Source organism: Solanum dulcamara, chromosome 4 (assembly GCF_947179165.1).
Source record: "Solanum dulcamara chromosome 4, daSolDulc1.2, whole genome shotgun sequence".
In the NCBI taxonomy this organism is placed as follows: domain Eukaryota; kingdom Viridiplantae; phylum Streptophyta; class Magnoliopsida; order Solanales; family Solanaceae; genus Solanum; species Solanum dulcamara.
The window spans coordinates 17,199,435-17,212,255 of NC_077240.1; the positions used below are offsets into that span (position 1 = coordinate 17,199,435).

At 29.8% G+C, this 12,821-nt stretch overlaps 1 protein-coding gene across 1 annotated transcript; it reads right to left on the reverse strand.

Annotated features, from left to right (window-relative positions):
• Positions 1-963: 963 nt before the first annotated feature.
• LOC129884773 (auxin-responsive protein SAUR36-like) lies at positions 964-1,969 on the reverse strand. The gene has a single exon (XM_055959055.1). The coding sequence runs from the start codon at positions 1,676-1,678 to the stop codon at positions 1,190-1,192; it is 489 nt and encodes a 162-aa protein (XP_055815030.1). The 5' UTR covers positions 1,679-1,969; the 3' UTR covers positions 964-1,189.
• Between the last annotated feature and the right edge of the window lie 10,852 nt (positions 1,970-12,821).

Consider the following 12,821-nt stretch of genomic DNA (forward strand, 5'->3'; position numbering starts at 1 on the left):
ATTAAAAAAGAAATAATTTTCCATCTGAACAGCTGGACTAGTATAACTATAGCAAATGTCCTAATTTAATACTCCCTCCATGCGCTATTATCTTTCTAATTTAATACTCTCTCTATTTCACGTTAATTTTTGTACTTTTTTTATTATTCAAAATAATTTAATTGTTTAAAGTTTAACATAAATATTTAAATTGTTCTTATATTTGCCATTTTCTTTAATGATGTTTTATATTTTTAGGAGATAAATTGCATTAACTTGGAAATAAACAAAAAGACAATAGTAAAAAATACGATTTAAATTACTCTCTCCATTTTAAAATAAGTGAATTGGTGGGCCTTTTTTCGTATTTTAAAATAAGTGAATTGCTCAAATTTTAAGAGAGTTGTTGAAAATTTCTTTTATTTTGCCCCTTATTTACATTTTTTGAGTGATAATTTCTTAAGAACACTAATTAATATAAATATTTTACCACAATATCAATATTAATTTATGTATAGTCTTAATTAGATCTAAAAAAATGATTTAAAAATAAATAATCAATGTTACCGATAAATAAATAAAAAATATCTTAATATACTAAAAATGTCAATTAAAAAACTAAATATTTATTTTAAATATAATAAACAAAAAATCAAGCATGAGGATTACTTACATCAAGTTAATGAGCGTTGGTAAAAAAGTTGGCCATTCTCCTCAAAATTCACAAGCCATTAATGTTACTGAATGATGTTTACCTACACTTAAAATTGTTTGTATCGAAAAAAACTTCATTCACCCTATAAGATATGCCAACACACTATTTTTTTGCGAGTTGTAGTTGTTAATTGTTATACTTGAAATTGTTTTACTAAATACTCTACTAAGGCAGAAGTAGAAGAAAAAAAGAAAAGAAGATAAACACAAATACGGAAAGAAATATCAGTTTTAAAGGCAAAAATCAAAATGGTCAAGAAAAGCCAAAGACACAGAAAGAGATCGGAAGTTTCCTATATAACTAACTGTACATTAACAAACTATTCTTACATAACAAATGAAACCTCCGAAAATAAAATTAAAAAAGACAAAAAACAAAAACAAAAAGGATTTAAAAAAACTACAAAATTCCCTTAAAACAACTCCTCCAACCGTCTCTGGAATAATTATCGTCATCATCAAATAATATCACCACTTGGGTTCACACCTTTCGGGGTTACCCGACCCGACCCTGTTGGATCCGGGTCTGGACACGCTCAAACTCCGAGATCCGACAAGGAATCGTTATACCACCCGGGTGATTGAACCCGAATTCTTCTTCAGCCTCTCTCAACAACTCACTAAACAAAGGGTGATTTATATATATTACAGGAACCAAAACCCGTTTATAATCACCGTCTTTCTGACCCACATAAACCGCCAAGTGACCTTTCGGCACCGTTACACTTTCCTCCCGAATCGAATCTTGCCCGACATGCATGTAACCCCTACCCGACCCGGAATAATGGGACTTGCTGCAAATAGCAGCCTTGGCTCTCGTCTTGAGACGGTGGGTCCAGCTCAAGAACCTAGAAATTGAATTAGTACCCCAACACGGAAGTGGGTCCAGCCGGCGGTACCTCGCCGCCGATCTCCGTCGCCGGAACACGCATCGGAAAATTGTAGTGACCCGGTGTTTGAGAACAAAACCTCGGAACCTGCGCATCTTTTTATAAATTTATGTACCAGGAAAAGCTGAAAAAAATTAAATAAGAAGACTTTTTTTTTGTGTGAGTGATGGGGTTTCAAGAAAAAGGCCAGGGATCAGCTATGGACATAGCTAACCTAAATAGGTTAAGAAAAAATTCAGAAAGAGAAATTGGTATATTGAACATGGCTATTACAATTTGATTTTTTCATCAGAAAAAAGATATTTAGTGGAGATTTAAAAGAAAATTAGAGGACGAAATTGAAGAAGAAGATGTAGAGTGTGTGAATTAGAGATATGAAGAAGTGAAGGAGGGCGTCATTTTATATAGAGTAATTCCACTTGACATTGAATTGGGCGAATCTGCGGCTAATTGTAACTAAAAATAAAATAAGAAAATAGTACATGTACGTATACTACGGAAAACATGTAACTTTTGAACACTTTTTATTTGTGAACTACATATGTTCACTTTTATTTATTCATTAATTAAGTAATTAATTTTAAAAAAATATAAAAAAAATTATCCTCTCTTATATGTATAAAACGACAAGTAATATATTTTATTCGTTCATTTTACTTATTCTTTATACAAAAATAAATAAATCTATTTTCACTTGTCTAGATTGAAATATAAAAAGATAATGTATTACTCATTGTCTAATTTACTTTTATTATTAGTTATATTTTAATTTATTTTTAAAATATTAAATTTATTATATAAAAATAAATATACTAAAATTATTTTTTATTATTTCATTAATTACTTTATATGATTTATCAAGTCAAATATGAAGAATAGTAATGAGTAAGATGAAGTATTTGAAAGATTGCGTGTTTAATTTTCATTTGGGAGGTTATGCATTCTGGTGAACGCCGCAGTCACGTTATCGTTTTTTTTTTTTCAAAGTTGGAGGGCTTATGTATGCAATATGCAGGGAATAAAGAAGCTGAAGAAAATTAAATGTGAATTTTTATACGAATTATTAAAGGCAAATTAAAGATCGATTTGCATTGAAAGAGGACCAATAAGGTGAGGATACGTAATAAGTGTGCGGGCGTTTTGCTTCAGCAAATAGGGGAAGTGACGCAATTGGCAGTTTCAACTTTGAATCCTTAAAGTTGCTCTATCTTTCGCTTTTAATTCTATCTTAGTTAAACTTTTATGCATGTGTGGATTTAGATTTTTTCACCGAGCCGATTAGGTGGTTCATAATCTATCAAAATAAAAGGTCTTCGAGACTTTTTTTCAAAGCTTTTAAATTTACACCAATTTAAGTTCGGAATAAAAAATTATGGTTAATCTATTAGAAACGCTTTAATCTGACAAACGCTCCGTGATACAGAGAAAAAACGGACCTCACTGTCCACTTCAATAAGATTTCGACCTCCGGCTCTTATAATTTATTTTTAGGGTATTTTTGTTCTAAAAACTTTTGGAGAGTTATCTGAATATTCTTAAACGTGTATGAAATCAGTTTTTTGAGAATTAAACCTTCTCATTGACTCCTAAATTTCCACGCTCATGAACTTCAAGAAACACCAAGGCTATGATTCATCTTCCAAGATTTTTCTTCAAGATTTATCACTAAGGTATGTAAGCCTATTCATAGTGTTGGACGAAATTCGTCCTCACACCGTACATCTAAATTCAGTTAGTATAATTTAAACCTACGATTTTCAGAATAAGTCTCTTGAGTTCTAAATGTGTTTTGGTTTCCTTATCATTGAATTTCAAATATTATCTTTGAGAATATGTTTTTTCATGTATTTCTACTTCTTGAATTGTTGTTCATGTTTACTTCCTCACATGAACCTTATAAATCAGAATTATTGGGAACTTTTGCATAATTATTTTCATACATTGATTTTAGAATTAAAGTAAGTTTAAGTATTTTGCATTATCGTTTGAGAAGAGTTTTAAGGAAACTTGAATGGCCCCAAATGCATTATTTTGTATTGAGAAAAAGCATGACTATTTTAAAGAGAGGATAAATTATTTTAAAATAAGTTTTAGTTAGATAAAATAAAGTTTAGTATATGATAAAGAAGTACTTTTGAGTATTTACTCAGCACAAATATTATTATGATCAACATTAATGCATGTTTTGAAAGTAGTATTGAATATTGATTTGGGTAAGAGTTCAGATAACTCAAACCCCATAAATTGCGCCGCTAACGTAGATAGGATCGTACTTGGTTCGGACGGCTCCTCACCCAATCCCTGATAAGGGATTAGATATGGATCTGTAAGTTCAGTTTTCTTGTCCTATACCTTGACAAGGTATAAGATGCTATGGCAACGTGGGTTAGACGTTGTATCATCACGATGCTCATAGCGATGGTTGTCAGTTAGAGAAACTCACCAAAAAAAGTAAACTATACTATTTTAGAAATTTCCATTGTTGTATATCTTGTTGTAAATCTTTAATATTTTTATTTCACTTGCATGCTTTACTTTCACTCAAATCATTATCAGTTACCTTACAACATGTGCTTTCAGTTAGCTCAGTGTTTTCATTCAACCTTGTTACACACTATACATTTCATGTACTGACGTATTTTGACGCTACATATATCATTTTATGATGCAAATATAGGTGTTCAAAATTGTCAACAGGGCTCTTCGTTGAGATCATCACTTCGTTAGCTTTTAGTGAGACCTTCTTGCTTTTGGAGAACTCCATTTAGTTATATTTTTTTTGTATTCAGTAGACAGTTAGTCCCTTATTTAGGTAGTTGTGGGTCTTGTCCCGACACCTATCTCAATTTAGTAGAAGCTTCATGAATAAAGTTAGCGAGACAGTTCAGTCTTATTATCTTAATGATTTAAACATTAATATTTTCTATTTATTATTAGAGTTATTTTCAGACCTCTTCTTAAAGTGCGTTTGAAATGTTTTAAGTTGAGTAATGCTTTTAAATGCTCATTTATTAAAGCTTCCGCTTATATGATAGTCTTCCGTTCAGTAGTCAGACAGGCCAAAAATTCGTTTGAGATCAACAATGATTTTTGAGTGTCGGCCACGTATAGAGTGGTGATGTAATAGCTATGAGATTTTGACCGATTAATAATAAAAATGAATTACTATAAAGTAATAGAGTAAAAGAGTAAGAAAGATCTTAATGAATTATCTCAAACGCGCCCAATTTTGCATGATCATGAACTAGGAACATACCTGGAGGCAGGGGTGTACATGGACCGGGTTGGTTCGGATTTTTTACAAATCAAATCAAATTATTTGTGTCGGATTATTAAATCTATAAACCAAACCAAACCAATAAAAGTCGGTTTTTTCGATATCAATTTTTCTCGAGTTTTTCGGGTTTTTTCGAGTTTTTTAGATTTCTCTGGTTTTTTGGGTTTTTTTAATTTTCTCGAGTTTTTCATATTATCTAATAAAAAGCACAGAGCAGTGCTTCTTAAAAAGAGTTCTAGTATAAAATATCAACATATAAGATGGAGGCAGAACACTGTTTGAAGTTTTAACTTTATAATATAACTTTATAAGATGAGTTTTTTTTGTATATTATTTAAATGGGCTTCTCAAGTCCAAATCTAAATGTAAGAAAGAAAACAAAAATTATGAAAAATTTTAAAAATATATTTATAAATTACATTTTAATAAATATTTTTATGTATAACATAATTTAAAAATAGTATATCTATAATTGGGTCGGTTTGGGTTCGGTTTGACTTTTTTTAGTTAAAACCAAACCAACCCTATAATGGTCGGGTTTTTTTTCCAAACACCAAACCAAGTCAAACCAAACCACTAGTCGGGTTTTTTTTCCAATTTAGTTTGATTTGTCAGTTTGGTGCGATTTATCGATTTGCCCTGTACAGCCCTACCTGGAGGATGTTACGATCTTGAACCCTTACTTTAGCTATCTTTGCTGAGTTAACTACTTCTAGACTTGATTTGTCACACGTCATTTCCTGAATTGTCCACATGTTAAATCTACATTTTGACAAATAAACTTCTTTATTTTTCATTTTCGTTTGTTAGGTAATGCTAGTATGTCTAGTTGACAGAATCTTTAATTAGCTTAATGATTTCTATCATATTTGAGAAAAGAAAGGTCAAGTAGGAGAGCTAAAATTAGCAACTAACATTCAAATAATGTACCAGTAGACAAATAAATAAGTACCAGCCATTTTGGTAGAGCAGTACCAAAATATTTTGACTTCTTCAAGAACCACATAAAGATCGTGCAGTTAAGATAACAATTGGTTAGTGGTTACACACTAATATGTTCCTCCCTTTATTTAATTTTTTTCCTAATTTTGATATATGTTTAGAACAAGACATAAAAGCACAGTACTATATATTTAAGTAACAAAAAGCTTATTTCTGGCCTAAATTATCCTTACAAGTCAGAGATTCAATTATATATCTAATTAAAGTCAGGTTATTGAATGTGGTAAAGACCACGTTTATTTTTAATAATAATTATATATATTGAAAACGACTTATTTACTAATAGTCGTTAATATATGCACCCGTAATATTTATAGGTCAAATTAAGACAGTGATTTTTTCCAGCCTCCTAGCTCTTGTCACTATTTCTGTTGACATAATTCTAGGTTAAATCCACACAAGTAGTTTTGTTTTCTTATTTTCTTCATTTAATTAAAGCTAGTTTTCTTTGGATTATTTCATTGGGAGTTTGGACTTTGGACTCGTCATGGTGTTGAAACTGGCCTATTATATTTCCAAAATCAACTTGTTTGTTTAATTTCGATAATCACATTGTCTAAAGTTGAATTAGAACACTACAAATGGAAGCTAAAACCATTACAGTAATCATCTACTAGTAATTGATATAACTTATTTTGGAAAAACAAAGGTGGTGATGCAGTTGCTCCCACTTGGTCATGGTCACCACTCACCCGTAGACCATATTTGGGCAACACGATGGTGTCTTATCGAATTTGATAGAATTATATAGCTTGCAATGGCAGGTTTGCCTTTTAAATAGGCTGATTTTTTATTTTTGCTTTTACCAATCGAATTTCTATTTAGTGGGGCATAAGTTCTTTAAGGACACGGAGTATAACTTGTGGAATATTATAATAGCTCAAAGTAGATATGTATAATATCTGTAAAGGCTTAAACTCACTTGGCAGGGTGCACGTGCACCAGTTAACTTCGAAAAAAATTATGTGTATATATGTATAGTATCCAGGAAACAGCCGTCCTACCTTGGTAGGAGTAAGGTCTGCGTACATTCTACCCTCCCCAGACCCCATGTTGTGGGATTTCACTGGGTTGTTGTTGTTGTATCTTTAAAGGCTTAAACTCATATATAACAAAGTAAAGTTCAAATATCAGGTTAGAGCTCATATTTGATCTATATATTTGTATTTAATATTTCCAATATTGTTCAAGCCATTAGTGACCAGTTGAATACTACATTATCGATTAATTGTCATTGAAAATTTCACTAACGCATAAATTAAAATAATATTTTTACAATCAAATTATTCAAATTCTGGGTTGGTGTCTGTGTACAACACTACCAAACAAACGAACGAGCACCAACATATTCATTTTTTAAAAAAAGGAAAAGAAAAAGAAACAGAACTTTAATGATGTAAATTGCATTTAATTCCAGATAGCAAATAGAGACGCTTTCTGGGGAGGTCGCAGGCGGAATGATTCAAGGTTTCTTTCTTCCTTTTTTTTTAAAAAAAAGATTTCTACAACCTAAAAGTCAAGAATTTGAGAAATAAATAAATCGTATTGAACTTAAAAAAAGATTTCTACAACCTAAAAGTCAAGAATTTGAAAAATAAATAAATCGTATTGAACTTCTCATTTCTATTTTTATTTCGCTTTTTATTAAAAGAAATAAGTTGCAAGTAACCAAAAGTTTGTCCGTACGTTACGTACTATTTGTACTTTTGATAACTACGTTAATCACGAAGTATCGGAGAACCAGGCACTAATTGTGGTGGTGGGCCGGTTTATTCGAAAATTGCCATGTTGGCATTTGGACACTTGATTTACGCAAATATATATTTTTAGGTTATTATTTAGATTTTTGTTCTTATTTTTTAGAGTTGTGCAAATATAATCTTTGAGACTGATAAAATATTATACTATTTATTTAACATTTATAAAATTTTATATATAATCAGATGTATTCTTATATATTTTTTTAATTTTCTCCAAAGAAATCTTTAAACCATGATCTTAAAGGTCTATAAATTATTAAAATATACTACTAAATAGTTGTTTCAAAAAAAAGAAGACAAATGGCAAAATTTTCAGCATTTGGACCTTATTAAACATGACTGTTCAATCACTCTATGGACTGTATCCAACTAGTAAAGAAGTGGGAGGGGGGAAGGGGTTATAAATATTAAAAAGAAACATAGAAAGATTAGAGAAGAATCAATTTATCAAATCTCTATTAGATTATGTTGGAGAAAAAACAAATTGGATAGATTCTGCTATTTAATCTTTTAGAGCATATATTATGATCCATGCAAAAGTGAAGTTGTACAATTAGTCCAAGAAGGCACATGAACATCTTTATATATTTAAGTTATGTTGAAGAAAATAGAACCCCACCATCCACTAATGCAGACATACAAGTCCCTACAAGATTTACAACGGCCCAAAGATCACAAATTCAATGTACGGACACGACATATTTGATTTATTTTTTTGGATAAATTATCAAACTACACACATTTTATTATTATATTGGCTAAAAATCCCCACCCTTTAAAAAAATTATCAAAATTCCTTATTTTCAATTTTCCCCTCCATCTTCCGGATACATCACTCAAAAAACATTTTCTCTCCTCTAAATCCTTTTCTCTCGTTCTTTCTCCATTTTCAAGATCCAAAAATTTAAGAAATTTACTGCTTTCGTGATCAAATAATAAGTCGAAAACTCTCAATTCTTTGCTCTTCTCCCGATTCTGATTTCTTCCCATTTTTGAAATCTTTTGTGGGTCCTCTGTTCGACTCTGTTTTTTGTAAAGCTGCAACAAATGGGTCAAAATCCTTCTTCTTGTGTCAAGGGGAAAATGTTTCCTTGAACAATTTCTTCAGTGATTTTGGAGAATCCATGTGTTTTCCTTCGTACTGAAACCGCGGGGTGGTTTCAAAGGCTTGATCTTTCCGTAATCAAAGAGCTCATCAGCTACAGATAAAAAAATCCTTTCCAATTGCCCACTGAAATCAAAAGAAAATTCTTCATCATTTTCATCTGGGTTATCTTTCTCTTTTGGGATTTCTTCCCAATTGAATTCATCGTAAAGAGGGGAAATCCACTATTCTCATATATCAAATTCGAATTTAAGAGAAAAGTTTATGTATCAGATTCTCATGTATCAAGCTTTACTGCTTCTGATACATGTACAGCCTATGTATCAAAGCTGGTTATGTATCAGATTCGAATTTAAGGGGAAATTTATGTATCAGATTCGAATTTAAGAAGCTTTACTGCTTTTGATACATCTAGAACCTATATCAATACAAGATGTTATGTATCAACCACAATTCAGTTGAAAACTAATACAACAATCTTCAATGTATCAGCGATTCTCATGTATCAGATTCAAATTTAAGAGAAAAGTTTATGTATCGGATTATCATGTATTAAGCTTTACTGCTTCTGATACATCTTATTTATGTATCAGATGCTCATGTATCAAGATTTAATGATTCTGATACATTCTATTTTTTGTAACAGATTCTCATGTATCAAGCTTTGATGCTTCTGATACATATTGTTTATGTATCAGAATCTCCTGTATCAAGCTTTAGTGCTTCTGATACATATTGTTTATGTATCAGATTCTCATGTATCAAGCTTTAGTGCTTCTGATACATATTGTTTATGTATCAGATTCTCATATATCAAGCTTTAGTGCTTCTGATACATCCTGTTTATGTATAGAATCTCATGTATCAAGCTTTAGTGTTTCTCATACATATTGTTTATGCATCAGAATCTCATTTATCAAGCTTTAGTGCTTCTGATACATCCTGTTTATGTATAGAATCTCATGTATCAAGCTTTAGTGTTTCTGATACATATCGTTTATGTATCAGAATCTCATTTATCAAGCTTTAGTACTTCTGATACATATTGTTTATGTATCAGATTCTCATGTATCAAGATGTAATGATTCTGATACATCATGTTTATGTATCAGAATTATATATCAATTTTTAGTGCTTCTGATACATCTTGTTTATGTATTAGATTCTCATGTATCAAGATTTAATGATTCTGATATATTCTGTTTTTGTAACAGGTTCTCATGTATCAAGCTGTAATATTTCTGATACATCTACGATCTATATCAATACAAGATGTCATGTATCAGATTCGGCACTTCATATTCATCTCGATTCGCTTGATGAAAATCAAATTTTGGATTAAATTTTTTATTCGCAGTTATGCTCTGTTTTTTGAGTTTTTCTTCCTCTTCATAACTGTTATGTTTTTTTAAGGATTATTTCCCTTAATTAGCACGGTAATTGATTAAAACAATCAATCCTAAGTTAAATTACGTTACTATCCATAAATAATTCAACAACATTAATTATTCTACACCCAAAATCTGATGTATCAGCAAAATAAGTAATGTATCAGAAATATGAAGAAAAAAAAAGGAAAATCGGGTAATTTAAAAAAAAAATGAGAGATATATTATAATTGGGCTTTTTCACTATGGAATTTAGGTAAAGTATACTTATTTTTTTAGACCATTTATAAATTACTATGTGTAAGTGGCCAACAAATTTAAATTATATTGCTATTGGCGTAGGTCATATATTAATGAAAAAATATTCAAGTGTGATGATCATTTATAATAGTGTTATTTGAATCAATTTGCACATATCTAAATTTATTTCATGAAATACTAGACATCTTTCATTAATATAGATATTAAATAACTCCGTCTATCAACTAATCTTAATTCAAAAGTCCCCAATTGAATCTTTAAATTTTAATATTTTTTGTTGGCTCTGATTTCTTCATGGAGCATTGGTTCTGTGGGTCACTCACGTATTTCTTTTAATTGTTGTATATAGAGCTTATCAAAGATTTTCATTTTTACGCATAAAAAATCAGAAAAGATCATGTCGCCAACATATCTTGATTCACTAATAATAATAGCCCTGGATCGATCGAGTCAAGTTGTAACCAATTGATACTAATAACTAATAAACTTTATCGTGTAATAAACACATGAAATCAGCCGCCTATTTTTTTTTCTTTTTAAGAACTGAACATACAAAAGTGTACTTGCATTCATACGTAAAACATAGCTTAATTTGGTTTTTGTCTAAAATAAACTACTTCCTCCAACTTAATTTATTTGTCTAAACTTTTCTTTAAAAAATCTCTTTACTTTTTTGAAAAATTTTAATTCTAATTTTGCACATGATATGTTTAAAATAACAAATTTAAAGGGCATTTTAATTAGATACATTTTACATATTTTTAGTTTAAGATCACATGATTAAAAAAAAAAAGGAAAAAAATCCTGAATATACAATATAAGGAAAATAATTTTTTTTTTATTTTTCTTAAACTTCGTCTTTGTCAAGTCAAAAATAGACTAAAAGAGTTGAGATGGAGGGAGTAATTTGAAAGAAAATGTACTAGCATCATTGAATGTTAAGCTTTCGTCATTTGAAAATTTAGACAAATTTAACTCTTTTTTTAAAAAAACAAATTTAACTCATTTTAGTAATGGTAGCTCGATAAGGTCAAATTTAATCTCAATTATTAACAAAATCCATTTCAGGTAATTGAGGGGTAAATTTGACCCTTTGCCTTTAAAATAATGATATGAAATATTTGAACATCTTAAATGCAACAATTATCAGATTAATTGAGATAAATCAAGTAGAAGCTTTTATCAAAACCGTGAAGAAACATCAATTGAGAATAACAAATATTTTGGCAATCAAATATTTGTATCATATGAATATATATGTGTATACATATATAGGGGTGTGTCACCTTGTGTTCAAGGGTTAGTCGAACTTCCTTCGACAGAAAATTATACTATTTATATATGGTCAAAATAATTTTTTATATATTTATAGTAGATGTCAAACCCTCTTCAATTAGTTATGTGTCTATTTCTTCAAATTTTGAACCCCTTAATCAAAATTATAATTATATATATTGGGTCAATTCAAAATGGCTGCTCTCATTTTGCCCTTTTACTCAATTGCTAAGTACTACATGCATGCATGCGCAGACTACCCAATTTGGACTTACATTCTTGTCTTCTTATCTTAAAGATCACTAAACAAAAACAGCATATAATATAATTATGTAAACCAAAATATTATAATTAATACCAAAAACACCTATATATATCCTTGTGGTTTTTAATTTGTTATCTGCATTCGTATGTCCTTTTCTGTTTTAGTGTAGGATCTGTGCCAGCCCTTATATGGTTATATATTATTTGGTATGTCACGAAATCATGAAGCGAACAATTATATATGAAGGAAGTATATATCTATATAATAATTGAATGTTTTATTCGAATATATCAGTTGGTTTATCTGCAAACTTTAGAGCACAAAAGCAAGTTGCTTTACATAAAGATAAAAGAGGCGTTTTAAGTAAAACAAAAGATTATTCAACCCTGTCAAATCTGCTGATTAGGATATGATGAGATTTGATTAAGAAATAAATTAAAAAGTATCGTAATGAAAGAAAGAAAAGATTGATATAGGACCAGATTTAATTGTCGTTATAATTCTTTTTCCGACACAAGAAAATAATTTTTTTGCCTCTCATGACATGATCTTGCACTAGCAACTTAAAATATTATTATAATAAGAACCCGTGATTTGTACTACTCTATTTTAAATATAGTTTTCACTTTCGCTTTTTAAGAGTTAATTTGACTAATTTTCATAGATTAATTAGATTAGATTAATTTAATAATTTAAAATTAAAATCTAGATATTCAAAAACTATGCAAAGATATTTGACAAGAATTACAAGAATACGACTAGTGCTACGACAGACACTAACAAGCCTATACATTTGCAAGGCAAAACAATCATCCGCTTCTACTATCCTTCTATCCTAATAATTAGTAATTATTTCTAACTATATTATTATAGTAAATAATACCTTGTATTTTTTGTTTTTCTTA

Coding starts and splice junctions, on each gene's coding strand:
- LOC129884773 (XM_055959055.1), bottom strand. CDS start 1,678: ATGCGCAGGTTCCGAGGTTTTGTTCTCAAACACCGGGTCACTACAATT.